Source organism: Aphelocoma coerulescens, chromosome 14, assembly GCF_041296385.1.
Source record: "Aphelocoma coerulescens isolate FSJ_1873_10779 chromosome 14, UR_Acoe_1.0, whole genome shotgun sequence".
Taxonomy (NCBI): Eukaryota; Metazoa; Chordata; class Aves; order Passeriformes; family Corvidae; genus Aphelocoma; species Aphelocoma coerulescens.
In genome coordinates, this window is record NC_091028.1 from 10,584,625 (window position 1) to 10,612,255 (window position 27,631).

Below are 27,631 nucleotides of genomic sequence, written 5' to 3' on the forward strand. Positions count from 1 at the left end.
TGCAAGGAATGGGATTTCAACACAGCTGTATGTCCCTGACTAAGCAGGGAGGGAATACATGCAAATTTATGGCTCTCCAGGGCAGTGGTCAGGGCACCGAGCCTGACAAGAGTTCAAGGAGCATTGGGATAACGCTCTCAGGCACACGGTGGGATTTCGGAGCTGTCCTGTGCAGGGCCAGGAGTTGGACTGGATGATCCCTGTGGGTCCCTTTCAGCTCTGGATATTTTACGATTCTGTGATCTCCACTCAGGCTTCCATCATCTTCATGGATACTGAACGACAGACACATTCCTTGCTTGCAACAGCTTAGGGACACGTTGCTTCAGCTCCCCACGGATGGAAAATACACATCCATGTATTAACCTGAGGAATTCAAACCCTATTCCCTGATACCAGGGCGAATATTACACGCAATCAGATGACAAACACCACATTCAGTCTCCGTCAGAGGGGACAAAAGGGATTAAACCTCTGCTGGTGCAGTGCAGCCATTCGGGTGGGCTTTACCCCCGCCCCGCGGGCAGCGGCAGGGACCGGCCACCCGTGTCGGGGAGGGCCCGCTGTCACGGAGGGCGCGGTGCGGCTGGGGTCTCCATGGGGCAGGGGTCCCTTATCACGTGGGCCCTCGTGTCGCGTGGGTCCCCGGTGAAACGAGGGCCCCCCGTCGCGAGGGCCCCGTGTCGCGGGGGTCCCCGGTGTCGCCGAACACCTCATGTCGCGGAGTGGTGACGCGACATGACGTCACAACTGCCCCCCCCCCCCCCCCAGCGCTGCTGAGTCACGGCCCCTCCCGCGCGCCTGACGCGGGGCCGGCGGTTGCCATAGCGACCGCGCTTCTCGCGAGAGGCGGCGGAAGTGGCGCGCGGCGGCGGGCGTCGCGCGGGGCCCGCGGCGGCCCCTCATTGGCGGAGGGCGGGCGGCGGCTCCCGGCGCGCGCCGTTCCCCCGCCCCGCCCCTCAGCGCGCGCGGCCGCGGCGCGAGCCGCCAAGATGGCGTCGGCCCTGGAGCAGTTCGTCAACAGCGTCCGGCAGCTCTCGGCCCAGGGTGAGGGGGACGGGGCCGGCCCGGGGGACCGGGAGGACGGGGCGAGCCCGCGGGGCGGAGGGAGGGCGGCGAATACCGAAGGAGCTCGTCAAACCGCGCGGGTGACGGGGGGGCGGGCCGGGGCCTGCCCGTTCGCACGGCGCTCCCTCAGGCGCGGGTCCGGGCTGCTGCACCCCCGGGGCTGCGAGGCCCAACCCGGGTTAATTCGGGGGCTGCGGGCCCCGTGCCGGGGTTAATTTGGGGCGGCCCTGGCGGGATCCCGGCGGTGTGACAGGACACGAGGGGCCGGCGGTGCTCTCACGGAGCTCCGCGGTTCTTCCATGGGGTGGTTTCGGTAGCGGAGCCCGCACCAGTGATCCTGACAAAATATGAGCCTTTGAAATAGGGGGAGGAGCGAGCATCGCTAGGGCTTTAACTGGGATTGTGTGGCCCAGCCTGTCACCTCCGTAATGAACGGGCCGGTTGTGATAAGTGTGGTTTAAAATATAGTTCTGAACTGTCCAAGTGTCCATGCTCTACATTTCCAAGCAGAGCATGGACAGAGGGTCGGAGAGTCCTGCCCCGCCGCCGAACTGTGTGACAGATCTGAGACTGTAACTACGTGTTCACAAAGGGTTTTAATAATCACAGTTAGAATTTCTTAGTTTCACTGCCAAACTCCTAATTTTACTGTGTGTGGGCGCAGCGTTTCCTGGTTCTTGAACTTTCCCTCTGTGTTGATGCTCTGTGAAATGTGTTCTGACTGGTCTCTGCCTATGATGTTTCCTCCCAGAAGCTGATCAAAAATTGATGTTTCCCACCATGGCCCCAGGTTTTATCTCTGGCAGTCCTTGGGTTGAGCTCCAGCTGTCTCTTACTCTGGTTTCGCTTATTAAATACAGAGTATTTTTACTCTACAGACAATTTATACCTGCAAGGTGTGGGTGCAAACCAGATAGAAGATGGATCTTTGTTCTCCTGTGCTGGAGAACTTTCTATCACAAGTTTTTGGGGATGCAGAAGGCTCAAGGGGAGACTGGTTGGCTTTATGGAAGTTCTCCCATTAGGCATGAGCTTGGGAGATGTTCTCTGTGAGAAAGTCTCCAGCACAATAAGGACATGGACCTGTTGGAGCAAGTCTGGATGAGGCCACCAAGATCATTGGAGGGATGGAGCTATAAGGAAAGGCTGAGATGATCTGGATTGTTCTGGAAAAGAGAAGGTTCTGGGGTGGCCTAATTGTGCCTTCCAGTATCTGAAGGGAGCTACAAAAAAGATGAAGAGAGACTATTTATAAGGGCCTGGAGGGACAGGAAAAGGGGAATGGCTTCAAACTGACAAGAGGGTAGGGTTAGATTGGATATTAGGAAAGAATTCTTCCCTGTGAGGGTGCTGAGGCCCTGGCACAGGTTGCCCAGGGAAGCTGTGGTTGCCCCATCCCTGGAAGTGTTCAAGCCGGGTTGGACAGGGCTTGGACCACCCTGGGATAGTGGAAGGTGTCCCTGCCCATGGCCGAGGTTTGGGATGTGATGATCCTTAAAGTCCCTTCTAATCCAAACCATTCTGGGATTCTGTGAAAGTTAATCCAGAGCCAGACGGGCAGCTGGACGTGAGAGCAGTCAGGAGAGATGGGTGTACTTCTGGTGGTTTCTGACTGTCATTTGGCTGCCTGGGAGGTGACATAAAGGGACATTTAGCTGGGCCTGGTATGGGAGTTTCTACTTAGACTATAAATTGTTCAGTGTATGTGTGTGGGTAGAGGGTTAGATCACAGAATCCCAGAATGGTTTGGGTTGGAAGGAACCTTAAAGGTCATCTCTTTCCAGCCTGTGCCATGGGCAGGGGCACCCTCCACTAGACCACTTTGCTCAGAGTCTGTTTGGGGAGGGGAGTTGGCTTTGTTTTGATAGAACTGTAGAAGGGGTGGATTTCTGGAATAAGGAGGACACCAGAACTAGGGTTTTGCAGTGCCTGAACTCCATTATCAAAGCACAGAGAGTTTTACAAGCCCCATTCCTTCCCATGTTTATGTCTTTTTTTAATTCCATATGGAGAAGAACAGTTTTGGAGGAGAGTTTCTGGAGTTTCTGGGCTCTGGTCCCCCATCTGGAATTTTTGATCCCTCTGTCACTTCAAAACTAACATTTCATTTCTAGAACTTCCCAAGTTTTCCTTTCTCAAAGGAAAAGGCCAGAGACCTGAGGGTAGTGTAAATTTCTCTGAATGGAGGCACTATTCCTCATTTTATGGAGACTTTTGTTAAGGGTGAGAGAACCTCTGTTTTTTGCTCTCTAATCTGCAAGGATTGAACATTGAAACAATACTCTGCTTCAGAAGAGCGTAGTTTTAATTAATTCAATTAACTGTGGGGGAGGAAGAGCTTGAAAGCAGTTCATGGGAATGGATCTGCTTTCTTTATGAGGGTTTTAGGGCATACTATACCTTCCTAAATCAAAGTAGTCACTTTTCATGCTGTGTTCATAGCTCACACCTTATAGAATAACATTGTAGTTTTAATTGTACAAAGTAAATTTAAGGACAGGTTTTTAAATACTTTTGTTGTAGGTACTTAGTTGTAACTTTAATATCTACTTCAAAAAAATGCTTATGAGCAGACCTGAAGGGTGGGTAGGGCTTGAGGACCAGCAAGCTCTGGTATTTGTTTTATAAAAAAAAACCAAACATGTGGTGGGTAGAAAATTAATGCCTATTTTATTAAAGAAAATTAAAACTTGGGGTGATACTACTATTTCCTGAGGTTACATAGGGAAGCAGGTTATAATGAGGTATGGGAATGGGTGAATGTTCTCTAATTAGGCTTTGACAGCAATGCTTTTTGTTTTTCAGGGCAAATGACCCAGCTTTGTGAACTGATCAATAAAAGTGGAGAGCTGCTAGCAAAAAATCTTTCCCATCTGGATACAGTGCTCGGTGCCCTGGATGTACAGGAACACTCACTAGGTGTCCTTGCTGTCTTGTAAGTGTTGCTTGCTTTTAACTAAATATTAAAACTTCAGGCAATGAGCTGAACTGTCAGCCAAGAAAAGTGTTTTGTTCTGGCACTGGCACAAGTTGCCTGAAGAATCTGCTCCATCCCTGGAAGTGTCCAAGGCCAGGTTGGATGGGGCTTGGAGCAACCTGGGATAGTGGAAGGTGTCGCTGCCCATGGCAGGGATTGGAACTGGATGGGCTGGAAGGTCCCTTCCAACTCAGCCCATTCTGGGATTCCATGATAAGTGTTTTTCCACATGTGTTCAGCAAAAAGATATAAAATGAGCTTTTAAAATTTTATTTTCAGGCCGCTAATGCACTGAACTGTAAGCATGGAGCAAGATGTTTTATTCCACTAAAAAATGGGCTTTTATCGTGGGTCTTGGGTGTTTGTCTTTAGACAGCACTGAGGCTCTTGCTGCTATCTGGAGTTTAAGATAAAACCTGAGTTGCCTTGGGGATGCTGAACTAAGGTTAAGATATTTAGTCTTGAAGTTCAAACTGGCTGTATCTGATTTCAAGGGAACTATCTGCAGGTTCCACTGCTATTTTAAAATTATCTTTTAAGGGAAAGACCAGAATTCTAGTGCTGATTCTACTACATTTTTGAAACAAAATACTGATAGTACTGAAAATGATACTTGTTTGCCATTGTAGTTTGCACTAAATTGAGAATTATGTTGTGCAGAGAAAGGTATTTTCAAATGCTGTTGTGCAGTTACTGGGGAAATCCTATGCCATGTCTCATAAACACTTCAGATTTGTTTGCAAGCACCTGCATGTAAAGACTTAGGAGGGAAGATTAATCTTTTTTATGAACCTCCAAGCAATAAATGCTAAACCTTTTGTTTCTTTGTTTCAGGTTTGTGAAGTTTTCTATGCCCAGCATCCCTGACTTCGAAACATTATTCTCACAGGTGCAGCTTTTTATCAGCACTTGTAATGGAGAACACATTAGATATGCAACAGACACTTGTAAGTTAAGCTTAATTTCAGACTTGATATATTTTGGATAGTTTGGTAATACTGCTTTTTCACTGGGGTGTTTTTTTGTTTGTTTTTTACTATGTTTAGTTGCTGGCCTGTGCCACCAGTTAACAAATGCCCTTGTGGAGAGAAAACAGGTGAGCAAGTATCATCTAGTACAAATAAACCACAACATACCCAGGGCTTAAAGGGGATGTTACCAGCCTCTTACTCCATAAAGATTTGCCACTAACTTCACATCTGGTGTTTCTGTGCAGCTCCTTAGTTGTTAAGCTTACTGAAAAGTAATGAACCAAACTCAAAATTCTAATGTTTCTTTAGGGAAAACCTAAGGAAGATAATTTTTTTGGGAAAAGAGTCACCTAAAAACACGCTCTCCCACACAAAGTAGGAAATATGCAGTACCAAGAATGTTCTTCAGACAATGTGTACATGAGTAGAGGAGAGAGCTGCAAAGGTTATTAGCACTGGTGAACCAGTGATTTTAGTTTCAGTGTTGTTCTCACTGGTGTTATATAATGTTCTTATATTAAATGCCTTAAAATGTGCAGGAAACTTGATTAAGAAATATTTGACCAGTGGTTTAGTTGCTAAAATCCTAACTTCTCAGGCCACTTTGGTGAAATCTAGCTTGAGATAGACAAGATTTGATCTCTACTTCAAAGTGGAGTGAAGTGAGAGCCTTGTCTTTAGTATTTGGTGGGAGTTTAGATGGAGTCATGCAGTCAAGAACGGTTTTCTTATTGATACAGATTACTGTATTCCTGATGAGCTTGGCTTTGTGGAGCAGAATTGATGACTTTATCAGGAGAAGTTGTGTAGCCAAGGTTAATTTTATTTTCCAAGAGACTGCGATATCCTACAAAAAGGGAACCTCAAGTTAACTATTAATGGAACCTGTCAATTAGTGTTATTTTTCATTTGTAAGTGTCAACATAAGATCCAATGTGCTGCCATCTATGAGAAATTATCTGAAAGAGATGTAATTTCTGACAGCCCCTGCGAGGAATTAGCATTCTCAGACAAGCCATAGACAAGATGCAGATGAACACAAACCAGCTGACCTCAATACACGCAGATCTCTGCCAGGTAAGGGGATCAGAAGGGCTTTTTTGTGAGACTAAAAGCTTATAAAATACCTATAAACCTTCAAGGAAATGTGTGTTCACATATTGCAGTGTAAAAATGGATTTTCAGTTGATTTTTTGTTTTGTTTGGTTTTTTTCCAGTAGTAAATAGGATGATATACTGAAATAAAATCTGAATCTGATGTATAGATTAATTACTAATTTTAAATGTTCAGTGCATGTCCTCAGGTCTTTGATTTTGTTTATGACTTCAGAAAGTCCTTTGACATCCCTTCTCTGTGGGCTGAAAGTCACACAAAGCTTATCTGGGGTGATACCAGTGTAATATCCAGCTATGTCTGCTCAAGTCTGACAAAAGACATGTTTGTCTCAGTGTCTTTGGCCTGGGTTTGTACTTCTGTCTCATGGCTCCTGGGATTTAGTTGACAGGAACGTTCAGAGGAATATTTAGTGCTGACAGGCCTGGAGTTTCAAACTTTAAGTTTGAAAACTTTGTCAAAGTTTAATTTCTTTACGAGTCAGATAATTTTATAGCAGTTCATAATCTCTCTTAAGGGTTTTCAGCCTGTGTTACTCCACTACTGACATGCTTTGTTTTTTTTACTTGTGGGAGAGTGATATTTATGCAATAATATTAATTAATGTAGTTTTAATTCCTTCTCATGGAAATTTGAATGGAACTGGCTAATTTATGAAAACTTGATTTATTTTCTTGTAGCTCTGTTTGTTAGCAAAATGCTTTAAACCTGCCCTCCCGTATCTAGATGTGGACATGATGGATATTTGTAAAGAGAATGGGGCATATGATGCGAAGCACTTTTTATGTTACTACTACTATGGTGGGATGATATACACTGGGCTAAAGAACTTTGAAAGAGCACTCTACTTTTATGAACAGGTAACTTGAAATGAAATGATAAGTCTGAAGTGTGATCTCTGGAAAGGCAAAAGTAGATGGGTAACAGTGCTGAGAAAACACAGCACCTTTGAACTGTCACAAGCAAACTGTCTTTGGAGGTGTTTTCCTTTAAGAAAGTCTCTTACAGCCTTATTGCACTATAAAGCTGTGCAGCTCAAAGGGTGATGTTAAATTTATCTCACTATAAATATTTTTCAGTTGCCTGCTTGAAACGGCAGCACAGAAACAGGTCACAGGCTGACACATGGTTGTGCATCCTTAAAAAATAGGCCAGTGATTTTGCTAAGGCCTTGGCTACTTTTATGAGAGGAGTTATGCTTCTTCAAGGCTGTTACAATATTTGCTGGTTTTGCTTTATCTGGGAAAGAAAAGGAAATAGCAAAATTGGGAAAACTTTGTATGTGAGAGAAATGCTGTGAAATGTGCCAAACAAATTGGTGCAGCATTTTTCTTTTTTGTAAATAAGGGTCAGCTCTTGAGTAATTCCAGTATCACAGTAAACTAAATTCCTTTTTCCCTATTCTGCAGACATGTGATAATGTAACAGCTTTATAAAACCTCTTTGAGAGTCTGTGTAAATCCAGGTTCACAAGTAGCTACAGGTGATTTCTGGTACTTCAGATATATTCCAAGGAAGGAAGTTCTGATTGTATCTGAGCAGGGCTGTTTTAAGACAGGCACTGCTGTAACGTGATATGTTTTGAGTAGCTTGTGTAAAATTTCATTTTTCCACGTATTTCTGGATAATTAATTTTGACAGAAGTTAGTTAAGCTTCAGCGCTCATAGGAGAATTTCATATGTCACTGTATCCTTTCTGCATGCAGCTGGAAATTGAGTTTTTTGTTCATGCAGTAGCTACCAGGATCTACCAGTAAGCAGACTAAATTTCTGTCCCATTTCTTTCTCTCTTGCTTAGGCAATAACTACTCCAGCCATGGCAGTCAGTCATATTATGTTGGAATCATATAAAAAGTATATCCTAGTTTCTTTGATACTACTTGGCAAAGTTCAGCAGCTACCAAAATACACTTCCCAGATAGTTGGTAGATTCATTAAGGTAAGTATTGCAAATACATCTAAATAATAGATCAACACATCTGAATTTGTAAATGTGTAAAAGTGGAAGGTGTCCCTGTCCATGGCAGGGGTTTCGAGTGAGATGAAGGTCCTTTCCAACCCAAACCATTCTGTGATTGTATGATATTAGTAATACAGGTTTTTAAAATTCGGGAAAACTTCAGGGTTGAATAGTACTAATCAATATTCCTTTTGCTGATACTGCACATTCCTTTACAGCTTTTTATGTTAGAATTTTAAAAATATTCAGATTTCACTTGGCTTTCAAGCCACAGTGTCCTTGTGAAAAGATTTGACCTGTAACTTCATCTGATTGATTACAAAATCCTGAACAGTTTATTCCCAAACCCCAGTTTTTTTTAAGAATAAAAGCTTCTGAAAAAAAGGCAAGTTTGGAGTCTGTAAGCATTCAGATTAGGAGGTGTAGGGTGGGAGACAAAACTGCTACTGAGAGAGGTCTGATGCTAAGTAACATACTTTTAAAAGTTAGTTCTTATTTAACACCTGAGTTTGTTGATTTGTGACCAGAGAGTTCCAAAATTCTTCTAGCTTCAGAGACTAATAAACAAGCTCAAAACATTTTAAGGTAATTTAGGTGAACTGATTTCACCCTCTGAGTCTCTGCTGTTGATGCTGTGACCTGATGTGGTCAGGGATGGCTGTCTTAGAGGTCAGAACAAATACAATGGATGGGCAGTGACCAGGCAATACCCTACTTACCTCCAACTCAGCTGGTCAACTGAGAGAGTTTTTTCACACTGCTGTAAGTAAAACTGTCACTCAGAGGTCCTGGAATGATGTTTATTAAATGTTACACTGCAGTAACACAGATTTAGTGTATGAGGGTCTGTCCTTGCCATAAAGCCTTGTATGGGTGTCCTGTCCTTTTATGAGAAACGCCTGAGCTACTTAAATTTACTTCCATGCCTGCATGGCTTCTAATGTTGGAGCACTGAATAGATTTTGTGAGGCTGGTTGAACACTGTGTTCTTTAAGAAGGGTTCTCATTTTTCTAATTGCAGCCTCTTAGCAATGCTTACCATGAATTAGCACAAGTTTATTCAACCAATAAACCCTCGGAGCTTCGTAATCTGGTGAACAAACACAGTGAAACTTTCACAAGGGATAACAATATGGGGCTGGTTAAGCAGTGCTTGTCATCTCTCTACAAAAAGAATATTCAGAGGCTAACCAAGGTAAGAGAAACTGTGAGCACTTTTCCTCTAAGAGTGCATTTCTGAAATATATTCAATTTAGAGCTAAATGATAACACAGTAATGTGACAGAAATTACTAAAACTGAGAGGTGTCTGAAACAAAGGAGACTAAAATGCCCTGTATAGGAAAACAATTCAGTTGCCTGCTTATGCATTACTTAAAAGGTGATTCAATCTGTCTGTCAAGGGGGTTTGCCCACGAGGTTTTCGTAGATAATCAAAAAAGTGAGCACTTTAACCCAGTGACCTTCATCCCTATTCAAAAAATAGAAAAACTGAACTTTACAGGCCACTTCATTAGAAAAGAGTGAGTGAATAGGACAGATTTTGAAAGTGTTTGAAATAAAAGGAAAAACAGAAGCACTGAAGTGATTTACCCCGTCAGCTGAGAGATCAGATTAATTCTGAAAGGTGATTGGGGAAAGCTGGTTTTTGGCAAGCTTATATGGTATTTGTTGCAGTAGAAAAGAAATCTCATAATGAGGTTTTTATATTCATCTCTTGAAGGAAATTCAAGGGATGGAGAGTAATGTTTTTTGGGTAGAAAGGTGAAAGAAGAGGTTGGATATGATCAGGACTGTCTGGTATAAAATGAAATTGCAGGAATGAGTAATGACTCCATACGTGCTCTGTGTAACAAATTAACGTCAGGAGAAAGAACTGACTTACTCTCATGATCCCTTTAATAACTGTGTGTTCCACTTGTTTCTTCCCATCAGACTTCCACAGTCAGGTTACACAGGCCATGAAGCATCAACAGGGAAAATCCTTAACATCCAGTTTTAACACTTTGATACTTTCTAAATTTCAGACGTTTTTAACATTGTCATTACAAGACATGGCAAGTCGAGTGCAGCTGTCAGGGCCCCAAGAAGCAGAAAAATACGTCCTCCACATGGTAAGACCTCTGACTTGGTTAAACTATCCCAAAATTAGTGTCTGGATTGGCAGTGCACATTCTGAACAGTTCTTTTTCGTGGTGGAGGAAATGCTGTCAGTCTGCTGTGGTGTTTAGACTGTTCTCAAAAAATGTCAAAAGCTGTTCTCCACCTAGGATAAGGCAGGAATCGTGTTTTTGGAAACCTGTAGGAAATAAAAGCAACCGAGTTAAAAACAATTCCACAAAGAGTCTGTGTGTTGCTGTTACCTGAAATTCTGTTCTTGGTGATAACTTCTATTAAACCCTCTGTCATTTCAGATAGAAGATGGTGAAATCTTTGCAAGTATTAATCAGAAAGATGGTATGGTCTGTTTCCATGATAATCCTGAAAAATATAACAATCCAGCTATGCTTCATAACATTGATCAGGAGGTAAATCTCAACTGCTTTTGGAATTCTTATCAAAGAACCTTAGTCTGTAATCAGAGAGCTGCTGGCAGAGGCCAGTGTAGTAACTTAGATACAGAGAGTGAGGACTGAATCATTATTTGACTGTCTGACAGTATTTTCACAGATTTTAGATTAATACTCTCTGTCAATGTGTTCCCCATTGTGTCCTGCACAGCTTGAGCTGTTTCAGGAGACTGACTGCTTGCTGTTGGTGATGGGAAGATTCTTGAATGGATTAGAAAGATTGTTTTTAGAGTTTTAATCTTCAAGGATCACATCCATTGGCTCTCAATAACCTGCCTGTAGGTTAAGGTGTTTGACCCTTATGGGACTGTCTATCAATGGCCTTAAAAAGGGCTGTTAGGAAGACATGGATCAAATGAAGGGAATAAAAAATGGTCTGACACTTCTGTTTGGGAGGTGAGGGATGAGAACATTTTGCTGTGGAACTTCAGTGATGGCAAAAGTTATTGGTTCTACATGGCAAAGCCATGAAATGTTTTGAAGATCAGGTGCAAGCTGGTCAAAGTAATCAATTTCATACATATTTTTAAGATGCTGAAATGTATAGAGCTTGATGAACGACTGAAAGCCATGGATCAAGAGATCACCGTGAACCCTCAGTTTGTGCAGAAGGTAATTGATACAATGTCTAGTAAGGGTATGTGAGAGATACATTCAGTGCAGTGACTGTGTTGTACTGAATGTCAGTATTTACAGTGTTGTTATTATACTTTATTAATAATATGTGCATAAACATCATGACACATCATAAAGATAATTTATTATTTTTGAAGGTGTTTTTTTCCTAATTAACCCTGCAGTGATTTCAACCAGAAAATGAAATGCATGTTATTTCATAAGCACTTTATTTTCCTGCCTGTTCACTTCAAAGAACTGTCTTTCTCAAGCCTGCAGACCTGTTTCTGAACAGAACTAACTCTCTCCCTTTCAGAGTATGGGCTCTCAAGAAGATGACTCAGGGACCAAACCATCCAGTTATTCTTGAAATTAATGTTGCTCACCACTCCGCTTTCAAGTAAAAGCTTATGAAAGAATCACGCCTGGAACAGGGCATTGAGGAGTTCCACAAAGAGAGCAGAGAGAACTGAGCTTTGCTTTTCACCTGGACATTAAGAAAATAAAAGAACACCCTCTCAGTACTGTATAATATCAGAAATATTCTCTGCAAAGAAAAAGGAAATCTCAAAAGAAACTTAAAAGTCTGTTGTGGATTTATTTATCTTCAGATTAACATCGTTAATGCATTAAATAATCTACCTTTTGTTTTAAAGGGTTTGAATGTTGCCGTGTTTCTGTAGCAGTCCTCTTCTGCAAAAAAAAAAAGTGTTATTCAGGGAAGAATACAAACTAGTGTTGGTTCACTAACAAGATAATTACTGGTTCATTATTCTGTATTTAAAGTTGGCTCAAAGTGCAGATTTATCGTATGTGTGGTGGGGGCAGAGGGGTGGAGTTCAAGCAAATCATAATGTAGAGAATTTGCATATGCCCAATGTAGCTGGTGCTGTCTGCTAAATGAGGAAATGAGAACTGTTCTTCCCCAAAGGATGAGGATGGCAACATGTCCTTGTAAGGAAGTTTGCTGCAAAGTAGGAATCGTATATGGAAAACATACATGACAGCTGTTTATGATTTTAAGTTTCTGGTACAAAATATCTGCTAATATTATTTGCTCTTAGATGAAACTTATTAGACCTAAACAAAAGGATATTTGGAAAACGTTGGTGTTCTGGAGGATTCTAGGTAGGAAGTTGTTTACACTGAAAGAAATTTAAATGTTTGTTCCTGTGCAACTGGCATGAAGGTTTTCAACAGGCTGGTAGTTTCTTTGGTGGAAATCAGTATTTCTGCATGGGACATAAATAGAATTCTATACAGCTCTCAAAATGCAGGATTTATTTGGAGATAACATGTTGGAATGGTACCTGGTTTTTAATTTACTATTTTAAACTTTAAAACTTTGTTACTGGATTCTTTAAAGTGCTTCACCCCTTAAATCATTGAGCTGTTTAATTTTCTGTTGTTCTTGTGTATCTGAAGATTCTCACTGTTCCAACACCTTCCTGTCAGGCAGATATAAACCTGTCATCAAGTCAGAAAACAAGAAGCCACTGCTTCCTACTGAAACACCTGACCAGGAGCTGCTTGCTCCTGCTACCCTGCCAGCTTGTTTCCAGGCAGGAGCTGAGCATTCCTGGCTCTTGCTGTGTGAAGTTTGTATGTGTTGAGGTCACCTGTGGTTGAAAATTCTCCATTTGTGCTTCCAGTGCTGATACAGAAGTGTTGAGGTTTTCACTTAAAACCGGTGTCCCATGTCTAGCAGAGCCTCGGTGCTGCTTTCTGGTGAAGAGAGGTCTCCCAGATTGTGGTTGGTGGTGAAGGACGTTTTTGAAAGTATAAAATAGCAGTTCACTATTGAACACAGTGGAGGTCCACAGTGTGAGCAGCTCATCACTTCCTAACAGAATTCCATTGGGACAACTTTTATACCTGATCTTTAAGCAAAATCCTGGGTTTTTTCATAACTTGCATTACCAACCTTGGAACTAGAAGAGATTTATGATTTTGAAGGTTTTTATCCTAATTAATCCTGCAGTCATTTCAATGCTGAACATACACCATTTTCCTCTCTGGTCCCATGGAAGTGTTAAATGAGTCATTAGTGATGCTGGAGCCCAAAGCAGGGTGATTGTTACAATCACGGGTGGCACTCCCAGAAGGGACTGCAAACAACTGACCCCAAACCCCACCCATCCAGAAATGTGCCTGGCTCAACTCTCCTTGCCAGTGGCTCCCTTGTCAGAGGAGAATGTATTCAGGATGCTGTCATGGAGCTGGAGAAAAAACAGGAATATCCACTTTTACACTACTAGTTCCTAGTAGTGAGCATGGATTTACCTGCTGAGAGCTGCAGGATGGTTTCCCAGCTGTGGAATTGGAAGCAAACTAATTATGCAGCTGGCAAATAGCTCTAGATTTTTCTCTTTTTTCTTGCCTAAAGTAGATAAAACAAATCCATGCTCACATCAGAAGGATGGAAAAAATAGCTGTGTAATAGTTTCAAGTGATATATTTCATTATATATCTGATTTTTAAGAGGGCAAATGCTTTTAAAGTTAGAAAACGGCTGAGGTTCCTTTTCTGGCGTGGATAGTTGTGCTGTTAATGCCTGAATTCTGTTGGAAATTCAAAGTCACGTCTCACCTGTAGTATCAGTAGATAAAGCATTCACCAAAAGTGCTCCAGGGAAGGGCTTTTAAGTCCTAGTTTGATAAACACACATGGTCTGGCATCTGCATGTCTTGAGATAGCACTGAAATTAAGTCAGATTTTTAATGAAGCAGCTCTTTCCAAGTCTTGGAACTAATTGCATGGGCTGTGGTCAACCGAGAGGCTTTGAGAACACTTGGGCTTTCTGGTTTTAATTTGTATTTACTGCAAGGAAGGACTTCTGCTCAAATCTAGGAACACTGCGTGCTGTGCTGCTCCCAACTTGGACTCTCAGAGGTCCCGTGGCTGTTTCTTCCCATCGTGCATGGTCACAAGATGTGTCCAGGGAATACTGAGCGCATGCTTTGATATCTGACTCTGATTTTGATACATTTTAATTAGCAAAGATGCAAAATACACTTCTGAAGGCAGCGTTAGATGTGCAACTGCAGTTCATAGCCACAGGAGGGGTCTCTAGGCCAGTTACCGTGAGATTTTGAAATGTTTCTAAGAAGGAATGTTTGGAAGCTGTTTGTGTACAACCCCCACTCCTGTTTTTGTGCCACCGAGGAGCCCCAGTGCATGACCTCCGCTGAACCATCGCTCCACTGAGTAACTCCAGCTGCCTCCTTCTCCACAACTTCCCTCTGTGTCTCACAGCACAGCCACAGCCCCGTGTTTGTGTTGTCATAGGCAATCTGTATAACCTAGGAAATGTTCTCTGCGTGGCCCTGCTGGCCCAGGAGGTTAGTCCCGAGAAGTTGTTTAAATGTACTATTGGAAAATAAAGATAACAAACGAGGCATTCTTAGTTTGTCATAAATGAGCTTGTAGGTCTTTTGTATTTGGGCTTTCTTTAGTTTTTTGGGGGGATCTCTTGTTCTGGTTGCTTTTCAGGTGATTTTGGCTGACTGGGGAGGCTGCTGGTTGCCTGCTCTGTATGGCAGTGCCCTCTGCTCCGGAGGTGTTCCAAGCCCTGCTGGTGACTCCTCGGTGCTCTCCTGAGCAATTCTGAGTAGAAATAGTCTTTCTTTTGTGTCTTTCTTGATAAGGGCTGCTGCAGGTCCTTGTCTGAGATGGGATTTTGGATGGAACACTTATTCTGAGCACTCTGGTCTAGTGAAGATGTCCCTGCCCATGGCAGGGTGTTGGAATGGGATGGTCCATAAGGTCTTTCCAACCCAAACCATTCTGGGATTCATGTCTGAACTCTCTGTTTCTGTAATAATCCATCTTGCAGACCATCTGGGTATTGTTTTTATCAGAGCCATAATTATTAGTCCATGTGTGGCTGCTTGGATCCAGAGGCATGTCTTGCAGTGGTATCAGCTACTCTTTTCTTGGGATTAAACTACAAGTTTTACTCAGTTGAATAATCTATGCTGTTATCTTCTTGAACATTTACTATTTTCGTTCAGATTCGGGTATTTAAAACTCTGCAAGGGACAATTCCAAGGGGTAGGGAAGAATCCGGTACTTTGTTATTTTGAAGCCTAATAGTTCACATGGAATTTGGTTTAGCTTTCTATCATAGACTCCTAGAGGTGTATAATCCTTTAATACTTAAACTTGATACCCTGAAGAGAAACTGGAGTAGTTTAATGGAAATGAAGAGCCTGAACAGATTTAACTTGGGCATTTGCTCCCTGGTCTTCCCGGGCTGTACCTGAGTAAACACCTCCATAGAGCTGCTTTATAAATCGGGAAACGACAATACTTCGAAGCCTTCATCTGCCATAATCTTACATTCTAAGCACTTTAAAGAATTAAGACAGACGGTGGGTGCTGAGTCTCCAATGGAGAAGTCGCGCCGAGCCTGCGGAGAACACGGCACCGCCCTGAGGCGGGGGGCAGTCCCGGGAAGGGGCCCTGCGGCAGCCGATGGCGAAGCTCGCTAACGCGGCAGCCTCCGGCCCCGGCCCCGGCCCCGCCGCGTCCCCCCGGTCCCGGTTCCCGTCCCGGCTCCTTCGGGGGCTCCGCCCGCGGCCACCCCGGGTTCCCTCCCAGCGCCCGCTGCCCACGTGACCCACAGTGAGGACCGTACCACCCCACGGGGGGAGCGCGGCCCGCTCCCGGGGCGGCCCCCGCGGGTCGCAGGCTGCCGCTCGTCCCTTCTCGTGTTCCCGGTGATCAAACACCACTGTTCCCACTCTGCGCTGTGACAGCTGGACAAGTGTAGCGGCGCGAGGGGAGGAGGCGCCTTCTATGCGTCCTCATGTCCCCTCTCCCTTGAGGTAATGGCTCCGCCCGGCCCATGTGGACAGTGCGGCCCTGGGCCGAGCCACTGCGGCAGCCGGGGAGGTAGCTATTCCCCAGTAGAACGGCGGGACGGCCAGCTCAGTCCCACGGTACGAACGGGCTTCTCATCTCTCTCTCCTACCTTTTTCTCCATCTTCTCGCTTCTCCGCGGCGTCGACGGGCGCGCGGGCGAGGAGCTGTCTGCCCCTGTTCCTCCCCCCAGCTGGCAGTGAGGGTGGTACGGCCGGTGGGTCAGTCGGTGTCAGGCGCCCGCGGACACGGGACGGGCCGGGGCAGCCGCGGTGAGCGGGGACTGCGGGCACGGGGAGCCGGGACTGGGCCGGGGGTGACCGGGCACGGGGAACCGGACACGGGGCCCGGCAGGATAGGCCGGCCCGGGTCCGGCAGGGCCTGAGGCGTTCGGATCCGCGGGCGCTCAGCAGGGCCGGACCGTTCCGGCCTGAGGCTCCGGACACGGGGGTCGGGTCTGTGCGACCTCAGCCTTGATCCAGAGGAGGCCACCAGGTTGGTCAGAGGAGAGGAGCACCTCTCCTTTGAGGAAAGGCTGGAAGAATAGGGATTGTTCAGCCTAGAAAACAGAAGCCTTGGGAGTGACTTAATTGTGGCCTTCCAGTACCTAAAGGAACTTACAGGAAAGATGGGGCAAGACTTTACAGGGGTCTGGAGTGGCAGGACAAGCTTCAAACTGACAGCGGGGTTAAATGGGATATTGGGAAGAAATTTGCGCTGTGAGGATGGTGAGGCCCTGGCACAGGCTGCCCAGAGAAGCTGTGGCTGCCCCTGGATCCCTGGAAGTGTTCAAGCCAGGTTGAACGGGGCTTGGAGCAACCAGGGAAAGTGGAAGGTGTCCCTGCCCATGGCAGGAGGTTGTACTGGATGATTTTCAAGGTCCCTTCCAACCCAAACCATTCCGGGACTCCCTGAACCTGTCCCTGTAAGACTGGAGATGTCTGGGCATGAGCATGAGGGGTTGGTCCAGCCTCATTCACCCCCGTGAGGCCTGAGGTGTCCCGGCTCAGTGTCCAGGATATGAGCACGGCGGGTTGGGTTGCTCGAGCCTGTCCCATCAGTACACAGAAGGTTGGTCCTGGATCAGTGGAATGCCCAGGAGGGTGTTGGAGTCACCATCCCTGGAGGGGTTTAAGGAAAGACTGGACGTGGCACTCAGTGTTCTGATTTGGGTGTCAAGGTGGGGATCGATCACAGGTTGGACTCGATGGTCTTGGAGTTCCCAGGCTCAGGCTGAGCTTAAGGCCAACTGTTCCCAGAGGGAGCAGAACAGGACTGGCACCAGTGAGGCCTGAGAGATGCCGTGATACCCCGTGTGCTGACCGTGTGCTCTCTCCCTGCTGCAGGAGCCTGGCAGGTGTGCTGAGCCCTCACTATGAACGCTATCGTCGCTCTGTGCCATTTCTGTGAGCTCCACGGCCCTCGCACCCTGTTCTGCACCGAGGTCCTGCATTCACCGCTCCCGCAGGGCGCCGGCAGCGGGGACATCTCCGGGCAGAATGAACAGGCAGAAGAGGAGGAAGGTGGGATTCAGATGAGCAGCCGGATCCGCTCACACAGCCCGGCTGAAGGGGCCAGCGCCGACTCCAGCAGCCCAGGGCCAAAGAAATCAGACATGTGTGAGGCAAGTGTCAAAATCTATGTATGGGCATCGGTGTCCTTGGCTTGGCTAAAGGGCTCTGGGATTCTCTGATGTAAATTCAATTGTTTAGAGAGAAAAAATGTGAACAGAACTTGTTTTGTATGTGTCAGTGCCGGAAGATCTCCAAGTCCTCATAAACTGCAAGCTAGCCCTAAGTCTAATCCTAATGATCCATCACAAGAGGATGGAGGAGCTGTTGTTGAATACATACACCTTGACAGGACCTTGAGGTCTTTAAGCTCTGTGATTCTGTGATTCTCTTGTGGATAGGAAATGCTTTCCTCATCCTCAAAGAGCATTTACTTTGTTAGATTAGGTCAGATCATTTATTAATAATTTTAGGAGCAGTATTGGTTAGGAAACATATAAAAAGCAAAATTGATTAAAACAATAGGAAAAATGTATATTCTCAGTCATTCAGGGCTGTTCAGCCTGGAGAACAGAAGTTTGTGTGGAGACCTCACAGCAACCTTCCAGTGTCTGAAGGGGCCTGTAGGGAATCCAGAGAGGGACTCTTAATCAGAAACTGCAGTGATAGGACAAGGAGCAGTGTGTTGAAACTGAAAGAGGGGAAATTTAGGTTGGATATACTAAAGAAATTCTTCCCTGTCAGGGTGGTAAGGCCCTGGCACAGGTTGGCCCATCCCTGGAAGTGTCCAAGGCCAGGTTGGACAGGGCTTGGGGCAACCTGGGACAGTGGGAGGTGTCCCTGCCCATGGAAGAGTGTGGAACAAGGTGATCTTTAAGGTCCCTTCCAACCCAAACCATTCCATGAGTCTATGATTCTCATACTTGTCTTCTATCAGTACTTGCTCTGACATATTTATTATTTACTTTCCTTTCAGCTGTGGCCAGTTTTGTTTGGCCAGTTGGTTTCACAGCTGCTGTAACTGAACTTTACCAGCTGTAGAGCCAGCACCAAGTTCACAATGAAATTAAATAGGGGAAAATGAGCATAAGAACAGAGGAAGTATATCAGAGTTTTGTGTGAGGAGCTGAGTTCAAATCCTGACCCTGATTCACATTCCTTGTGTTCTGAGTCTTTGTGTTCCTGTCTGTGTGTGTAAATAACATTTTATGGTGTTTTGGAGGGAACAAACTTCAGAACTCTTTGGAAACCCGAGATAACTGCACTCTCATTTATGGCTGGATGTGCTTTTCTGCCTTCAGGGCTGCCGCTCTCTTGCAGGAGGACACCCGGGGTACGTCAGCCACGACAAAGAGACCTCGATCAAGTACGTCAGCCACCAGCACCCAAACCACCCCCAGCTGTTCAGCATCGTGCGCCAGGCCTGCGTCCGCAGCCTCAGCTGTGAGGTACCTGCCTTGGAGGACAGGGAAACACTATTTATGGCTCCTGTATCACTTCAGATCCAAGATATTCTTTTGCTGATCCTGGCTGCTCTGTGCGGACTGAAACACAGAGGGAACGAGGTGGAAAGACAGGCACAGAAGTCTGTTTATTCCAGAATTGGTGGTATTTTTTAGGCTTGATCTTTGATAACCTTGAGGGTTCCTTCCTCTCACCTTGTGAGGCTAAAAATATCCCCTTCTTGGTTTTGTTCCTTGTGCTTATTACTTTTCATTGTAAGATAACCTATTCTTGTAAAAACCTCCAAATCTGTTGTTGAGTGTCCTTTGTAGACCATTAATATTCATCCTCTAACAGATATGAAGGAAAAACCTTACAGATTAATGAGCAACTGTGTGTCAGGATCAGCAAAATTCCTTCTGGATTCTCAGTATTGTAGTTGAATGGAGCTGAATTCTTAAAATATAGTTAAATTTAAGGATTTGGAGTGTTTGTAGGATACCTCTGGAAGGCTGTTGGACCACACTTTTGGGGTAGTAGCGTAAAAAGGCTTCATTTATTCACCAAGTGGGTGTTAAAGTGCAGGAAGCTGTTTAGTTGGTTACTCTGTGATGTATTTAATGACTTTGGTGTGTGTCCCTTCCCTTCAGGTCTGCCCAGGACGTGAAGGCCCAATTTTTTTCGGAGATGAACAGCATGGTTTTGTGTTCAGCCACACCTTCTTTATCAAAGACAGCCTGGCTCGAGGTTTCCAGCGCTGGTACAGCATCATCACCATCATGATGGACCGGATTTACCTCATCAACTCCTGGCCTTTCTTGCTGGGAAAAATCAGAGGCATCATTGATGAGCTCCAGGGCAAAGCACTGAAGGTGGGTCAGTGCAGAGTTCCTGTGACTCAATGTCAGTGCAGCATCATGATTCCTGATTGACAGCTGAGTCAAAAAGCTGATCCAGCTCATGCCAGGGTAGTTGTTAAGATTGACACGAGGATAGTGTGTATCCCCATCCCTGGAAGTCTTCACAACCAGGTTGGACAGGGCTTGGAGCAACCTGGTTTAGTGGAAGATGTCCCTGCCTGTGGCAGGGTGGTTGGAACAAGTTGAATTTTAAGGTCCTTTCCAACCCAAACCCTTCCAGAATTCTGTGTCTGGGCATGTAGGAGGGAAGGAACAGGGTATTTTTGTCACTTGAAACACTTGATGCTTTTTACAGGCCTGGTAGACAACAGCTCTGTTACAAATGCAAGTAAGTAAATCTGGAGAGGACAATGATTTTGGAGCACAAATGTTACCTAGTGATAATTTTAGTCCATCTAAGAATAAGATGTCCCTTCTCTCTGTTTTCCTATAACTGGATGGGTCTGTGTGACGCACCCTTTTCACTTGGTATTTTTGTTGTGATTTTTTGGCTGAGCTCTGTGCAAACACTGAATCTCTTTCAGTCTGTGACTTTTCAGTCCTTGTTGTGTGTGCAGGTGTTTGAAGCAGAGCAGTTTGGGTGCCCCCAGCGTGCCCAGCGCATGAACACAGCCTTCACCCCCTTCCTGCACCAGCGCAACGGGAACGCCGCCCGCTCCCTGACATCCCTGACCAATGACGAGAACCTCTGGGCCTGTCTGCACACCTCCTTTGCTTGGTAATGCACTGCTGTTCTCAGCTTGTACAGCTTCTTCTGAGGAGCATATTGCCATATCCTGAAAGGCTGGGAATGGGATTTGAGTGTTTGGTTTTGGTTTTTTTTTTTTTGAGGTAATACTTAGGCTTTGCTGAGTAGCATCTGAATTGGAAAGAGCCAACACTGATGCCTTTAGGACAAATAAATGTCTTTTTACTGTGAAGTAAAACTAATGTGGCAGCTAATAGAGACCATGGCTGTGCAGATGGAAAGGTTTTGCAGTGTGGAAGTGTGGAAGAAGGATAAAAGATGCTCCTACCCCCAGTGTGTTGCACCCCGAATTCACATGTGACAGACCGTGGTGGTTCACCTGGGAGTGCCTCTGTGTTGGGATCAGCAGTGTGGGACATGCAACCATTGGGCTCTGAGAGTGTCCAGTTGCTCCAGTGCCTGACTGGTTCATTAAACTTCCCTGGAAAGATGCCACAGGGAGGGTTGCAACACTGGCATGTGATTTGGATCGAGGATAAGCATGCTGCACAAAGAAATTGCAGAACAGTGGGATGTGGGTGACTTTGCATGGCAGGGATTGTAAGATGGGCCGATAGTCCCACACTGAGGAAAGCACAGGGATGTGCTGGTTAGTGGTTGGATTTTTTATTGACATCATGGCACCAAGTGTCTTACTGGATTTTTGCACCTGGCAAGCTGCATGAACCCTGCTACTTTTCCTTTCAATGTCTCCAGGCTTCTGAAAGCTTGTGGTAGCCGGCTTACAGAGAAGCTTCTGGAGGGAGCACCCACAGAAGACACCCTTGTTCAGATGGAGAAACTTGCTGGTGAGCTAGAAGTTTCCAGAGCTGCAAAGACCCTCTGAGAATGCTTTAGATGGTGAAACCCTGGATCCTTTGATCAGCATCTTAAGCACAGACATTGCTCATCACCTTTACCTTCATGGTAGTCTCTGAAGCAGCTGATGCACTCTCCCATCTGGAGATGGTTCTGACAGGAATGTGAAATCCAGGCACCTCAAAGGCTCTTGGCACGTGGTGTTTGTCATTTGAGTAGCAGTGTTGCATCATCAAGATTGTTCTCTCTGGCTGGGCTGGCCCTCCCAATGAACCTCTATAGCCAGGAGGATTTGCAGTCACAACATATGCATTTCTTTCTTCTTTTTCTACAAACTTTCTAAAAGTAAAGGATCATAGGTTTTTTTTCCTGCATTGAATTATTTTATCAACCCATTTAGACTAGAGTCTACAAAGCTTTGGCCATAACTTTTAAAACAAGAATAGAGAACATAGCTGATAAAAAAATGTGACTTTCTGTTCTGTAGAAGATGAAAAATTCCTTCTTGACCCTTCAGTAGTTATTTTTATCTGAATTAACACGTCATTAACACTTTGGTGTGTCTGTGCTGCTGCCAGTACTTTCAGTTACTGTGTTCTGAGCTCTCTCTTCCCACATACACCCATGTGAGCACTTTCCAGTTTCCATTCCTAGACAGCAGCAATTTTTATGACCACTCTGGCTTTTTTTTTTTTTTTTTGCTAGATCTGAAAGAAGAGTCAGAAGGCTGGGATGGTTCTGAGGAAGAAGAGAAGCCTTCTTCCCAGCCAGATGTTGTGGAAGGGCAGGAGCTGTCCAAAAGCTCCCCTGAAACATCTCTGATGCCAGATTGCAACAGCTGGAATGTAGCTCACAGAAGGTTGTCTGTCTTTCGCTCTCTCAGGCACATGAGACAGGTAAGAAAGGGTGCTGAGTCCACAAGCTCTTTTCTCCTGATAATGTCTTTTTTTTAAAAAGATACATTTATTTCCTGCAATCTGCACATGTCCTGGTGCTGTGTTCAGCACAGTGCCTGCCCAGCCAGGAACATGATGTGAACTGCATCTCTAGGCATGCTCCCTTCCTCACGTGGGCCTCTGGTGATCATCAGTCATGTGGGGTGGAGTCAGATGATTTCTCTCAAATTCTGCACTTTTCTTCTTCCCAAAAGCAGTGACAGTAATTTAATACAGAGGTTGTGCAGCATCTTTAAAGCCAAGTAATATTTGCCTTAAAAAAAAGTGTTTCAGAGAGGAAAAATAGTTTACAAACAGAATAAATTATTCTGTGCAGATCTTGCTTTTCTCCAGTCCTCCCAGTGACCTGACTGAGGGGGAAGGTTCATGTGCTAAATTTCCATGTTTGTTCCTGCTGTTCAGTTCTAGCCATTTTCCTGCTTGTCACTCATGTTTTTAACGGGGCAAACTGGACATTTCACTCATTTTCGTAACCAATGCAGAATGCTTTGGGTTTTTTTTTCCAGGTTCTTGGGGCATCAGCATTCCGAATGCTGGCTTGGCATGTTCTGATGGGGAACCAGGTCATCTGGAAAGCTCGAGATACGGATCTTGTCCAGTCTGCCTTTGATGTGCTACGGGTAGAAACATTTATTTCTTGGCTGCATATTTTTACATGTATTTCTCTACTACTCCAGCCTTTATAATGATCTGCCCCTGATATGTAATCTTGTGAAGAGTGTGTTCTAAATTATGTGGTTTTTGAGAAAAACAACAATTTAAAAGGCCCAAAAAAACATGCACAACCTTTGGGTGGCTTGCTTGTCCTCAGCGACTGCATGGGCTGTCAGGATGAGTAGGTTACTTCAATCCTCCAAATCAGGAGCATCTGCCTAAGCAGTGCTCCAGCTCTTGATCAGCTCTGAAGTCAGGGAGAGAATTGTCCTTCAGATTTACTTCCAGAGTTTCTCTTGACTGGTTTCCTTCCCCCTGCAGACGATGCTTCCCATCGGGTGCGTGCGGATCATCCCCTACAGTGACCAGTATGAGGAGGCCTATCGGTGCAACTTCCTAGGCCTGAGCCCACACGTCCAAATCCCACCCCACATCCTGTCATCTGGTAAGAACCTCTTGCAGAACCTTCTCCTCTCGCTGTCATCTCATGTTAAAGGACACCAGATTTTTATTTTTTTTTAAATAAGTATTGCCTGCATGAAATAAAGCCCATACTGCTTCATTTTGTTTTCCCTGTGTCTTTGCCTGGTCAGTGACTAAAAGATGTGACACCTCCTCTAGGCACTGACCATAGCAGGGTCTGTTAGATGTGTTTTGGAATCTGCCTTAGCACAGCTCACGTTCTTTTGCACTCTTGTTGCTCCAGAGTTTGCTGTCCTCGTGGAAGTCCGCGCTGCCACCCGCTCCAGCCTCTACCCAACCCTGTTTGATGATGAGCAGTCCCTCAACAAGTATGAGTTCATTGTCACCAGTGGGAGCCCTGTTGCAGCAGATCGAGGTGGGTGATTTGAAAGCAGAAATAACCTCTGTCACTGAGATTAAAAGAGCATCTTGATCTTTAACTGGTTTTCATGTTCTGGCCCTTAAGGAGGTTAGAGTAGAAGCTGGGTCAATATTCAGCTGGGGTTTAGCTGTTTGAGGTGAGGTTCACCACAGATTGTTCAATTATAAAAGATTTGTTCTACCAGATCAGCATTTTGCCTATTAATTTTCATAAATGAGAAATGGATTCTGTAACATGCGTGTAAGAAAAATTGTAGGGAAATTCTGTAGCCTACACTTTCAATCCTGGAATACTTGAGTATTTATTTTGAGTAAGACTAACTTGTAAGGACCACGACATCGCTAATTTTCCATGTTCCACTTGATAGCCAAATATGACTGATAGAGAAATACCCAGACTTTTTTATTTAATTTTACCTACTTCCTTCCAGCAGTTGAACACGTGCACCTAGGTGTGATTTGAGTAAGGTCCATCAGTCTCACGTTTTCTGTGAAGTCTTAATTTAGATGAATTGGCCTCACTGAGTGTCTCAAAAGACATGGCAGATGACTCATCCTTCCTCTCTGTCCCTGAAGGTAGAGAAGCAAAGCAGAGACTTGTTCTCTACGTAGTGCTCTTCCTATTGCACATGTATGAATACACCAGTCTATTTTCCATCCAATCAGTGCCATGTCCAGAAACTTCTGGACAAAAATAATCAGTGGAAGGTCTTTTCTCCACCACACCATCAAACTTACTAGGGAAAAAGGTCTCCTAGGGACTTCCAAAAAGTGGTCCAGGAATGCCTTGGGTTGGTTGCTGGTTTATTTTTTCTCTAAGTATCCTGGAACTGCCCTTAACAAGAGGAACATTAAATCAAGAGTAAGTTGAGGGTTCATATTTTTATATGTATGCACAAAGCATGAAGGCTTTTTCATAACCTTTTGTTTTTAAGGATCTTTTGATAAGGGCACAACAAAAGCTAAGCAGCAGTTAAGAAGTGGGGCTGAAGAAAACAAAGGCCCCTGAACCTGTTTTGATGTCCCAGGGTCCGTCACATGTTGCTTCTTGGATCAGATGGTTTTCTAATGGGATGGTCTTCAGCTCCTCTTCCATGGAAATGAAATCCCAGCAGGCCACTGGGGGATATATTTAAGAAGTAGTAGTAAGGGTGTAAGCAGTAACCTTTGGCTTGTGTGTCCTCTTTCTCACCCTTTCCCCCTTTTTCTGCTCCTGCAGTTGGCCCAACAATCTTGAACAAGATCGAAGCTGCCCTGACCAACCAGAACCTCTCCGTGGATGTTGTGGATCAGTGCCTTGTTTGCCTGAAGGAGGAGTGGATGAAGTAAGTAGAGCTACCTTGCTTTCAGGGGAGCAGCTTTGGCACTGCTCCCAGAACAGTTACAGCAGAGTGCAGGACACACTTCAGTCAGGTGACTTGTGCTGCAGTTCAGCAGTACTTGGATTTACAGGAACAAATTAAGTCAGGAGTTAAGAATTTTCTACTCTAGTCCTAAATCTCTTTTTGGCTTTCAGCAGTTCTTAACCTTTATGCTTCAGTACCCACATCTGTAGGTTACCTGCATGACAACACCTGTCAGCCTCACCTTGGTTAGGAGGATTAAATATGCAAATCCCTCTCTGCCTGTCAGCGTGGCCATACCCCAGCACAGGTAACACCCAAACACATGCCCCGGTTCTGCCTTCAGGCACTGCATTTCAGAGGTGCAGGTAGCTGTAAAGGAAGACCAGTCAGTCATGTGAAATAATTCATGGAATATCACGAGTTTGTGAATTTACCTGAAGGCCAGATGGGCCCTGGATTTGTCTCCCAGGGAAGATTCCCAGTTGTCACTATTAATTGTTCTACTTTTCCGCTAGAATGAAGAAACCAAACTAGAAATATGCCCATTATTACTGCAAATGAGTCATCTCCCTAACTAATCCCCCTCCTTCATCAAAGCATGAGAATAGTTTCCATGAAACACTGGTTGAAGGATTTATTAACATTTAGTTGCAGTAGGTCCCAAGAAAAGCTCCAGTTCCTCCTTGTTCCCTGTTTGATGCGTGTGAGTCCATTTGATAATGACAGGAATCTCTTGTTCCTGCAGTAAAGTGAAAGTCCTCTTTAAATTCACTAAAGTGGACAGCAGACCCAAGGAGGATACCCAAAAACTGCTGAGCATTCTGGGAGCTGCAGAGGAGGACAATGTCAAGCTTCTCAAGTTCTGGATGACCGGCCTGAGCAAGACGTACAAGTCCCACCTGATGTCAACAGTTCGCAGCCCAACGTCCTCAGAGTCCCGGAATTAAAGGGTGCCCAACCTCCCCTGCTGCCTTCAGAGAAGAGCAGGGAACCCTGGTTACCTCTGCTGAGCCTGCAGCATGTGCTTTAGGTGGATAGTGAGGCTTCATCACTATTCTCCTGGTCCTCAAACCAACTTGAAGAGTGACTTGAGTCTTTTCTACTTGCTGTGAGACTGGACCAATAAGCGCTAATCCACAGTGCTTCTGTCTCTCCTGGAACTCAGCTCTCAATCTAGATGTGCACACTCGTGACTAAAACACAGCAATGCTCAAAGAACCAGCTAAATTAATTAAAATCCCATCCTGTCCTCATTAAGCATCATGGTGTGGCAGCAGGCCTCACCTTTGGATTCCTTGGCAGGCCTGTGACAACATCCAGAACTCCTGGGAGTGCATATGGTTAATCTCACTGAAATCCCTCATAAATCTTCTAAATGCCTGAGAGAACAAGAACCAAAAATAAGAGACACGTCACAGGGTATGGATCACATGTAAATTATTTCAAACGACTTTGTGCTCAGATTTAAGAGACTATTTTCTGCTGTAGCATAAGTCAGGATATCCCACGGGAGTCCTGTCACTCCTCTTTATTTATTTATATCTTAACTTGAGACGGTTTTAGCATTTGCTTTGGAAATCTTGTCTGGGAGGGTGAATTGTAAAATAAGAAGTCTCAAAATGCAGCCTGCTTGCCTCTCAGAGGGGAAAACACTCGCCTTGTTTTGCCTGTGGTTGCAGAACTTCCAGGTAATTAAGATAACCTCGCCAGGATAAGGTTCTCTTCTGTCTTTTTTAGCTTCCTAATTAAGTTAAACAGAAGAGATTCAACCTGTAGGTGCTCCCTTATATAACTCTATAGTAGCCATTTTTGCTTAATAGTTGATGAAAACCTTGGTGCATTTTTTAATTACCTAACCAGATATTCCTTATCTGTACTGTAAGGAATCACTGTTTCTGTTGTGAAGTCTGGGATTTATGTCTTTTTGTTGTTTTTCTGGATCATTATTGGGAACACTTGACATTACCACAGATATTTTGAACAAGCTAAAGGCAGGTTTTACCCAGGTGACCTTCTACACTCACTCAAGCTCAGAGAGGATGTTCCAGCTTGTCACAAGTTCTGTTCTTATATATAAAATATGCAGGTTGATTTTTGTCTGGAACATCTGTAAAATGGAGACAGGCATTAAATCTCATAAGAGCTATTTTTGTAAAATGAACAAAGCCTGGTTTTGTGTTCATTTTCAGTGTGTGTGTGTGTGTGTTGGTGGGGGGGGGAAGCAGCAATTGATCCACAAAATTCCTGCATCCATAACCAAAATCTAATGTAGAGG

The 27,631-nt window shown here is 44.8% G+C and overlaps 2 protein-coding genes across 4 annotated transcripts; both read left to right on the plus strand.

Annotated features, from left to right (window-relative positions):
• The first annotated feature begins 940 nt into the window (after positions 1–940).
• On the plus strand, positions 941–11,858 carry COPS3 (COP9 signalosome subunit 3). Its single transcript, XM_069029618.1, has 12 exons — positions 941–1,047; positions 3,874–4,003; positions 4,880–4,992; positions 5,092–5,141; positions 6,001–6,093; positions 6,811–6,990; positions 7,929–8,069; positions 9,112–9,285; positions 10,117–10,203; positions 10,504–10,617; positions 11,191–11,271; positions 11,591–11,858. Exons 1-12 carry the CDS (start codon positions 993–995, stop codon positions 11,642–11,644), a joined length of 1,272 nt encoding a protein of 423 aa, XP_068885719.1. The 5' UTR covers positions 941–992; the 3' UTR covers positions 11,645–11,858.
• Positions 11,859–16,146: 4,288 nt separating this feature from the next.
• On the plus strand, positions 16,147–27,521 carry FLCN (folliculin). Of its 3 annotated transcripts, none has more exons than XM_069029915.1 (12): positions 16,147–16,217; positions 17,484–17,761; positions 18,950–19,096; positions 19,742–19,963; positions 20,569–20,729; positions 21,456–21,547; positions 22,263–22,453; positions 23,020–23,133; positions 23,489–23,612; positions 23,874–24,005; positions 25,230–25,335; positions 26,102–27,521. In XM_069029915.1, exons 2-12 carry the CDS (start codon positions 17,513–17,515, stop codon positions 26,301–26,303), a joined length of 1,740 nt encoding a protein of 579 aa, XP_068886016.1. In that variant the 5' UTR covers positions 16,147–16,217; positions 17,484–17,512; the 3' UTR covers positions 26,304–27,521. The 3 variants fall into 3 exon arrangements, with proteins under 3 accessions (XP_068886016.1, XP_068886015.1, XP_068886017.1); XM_069029914.1 differs by lacking the exon at positions 16,147–16,217 and adding an exon at positions 16,330–16,409; XM_069029916.1 differs by lacking the exon at positions 16,147–16,217 and adding an exon at positions 16,536–16,632.
• The last annotated feature ends 110 nt before the right edge of the window (positions 27,522–27,631 follow it).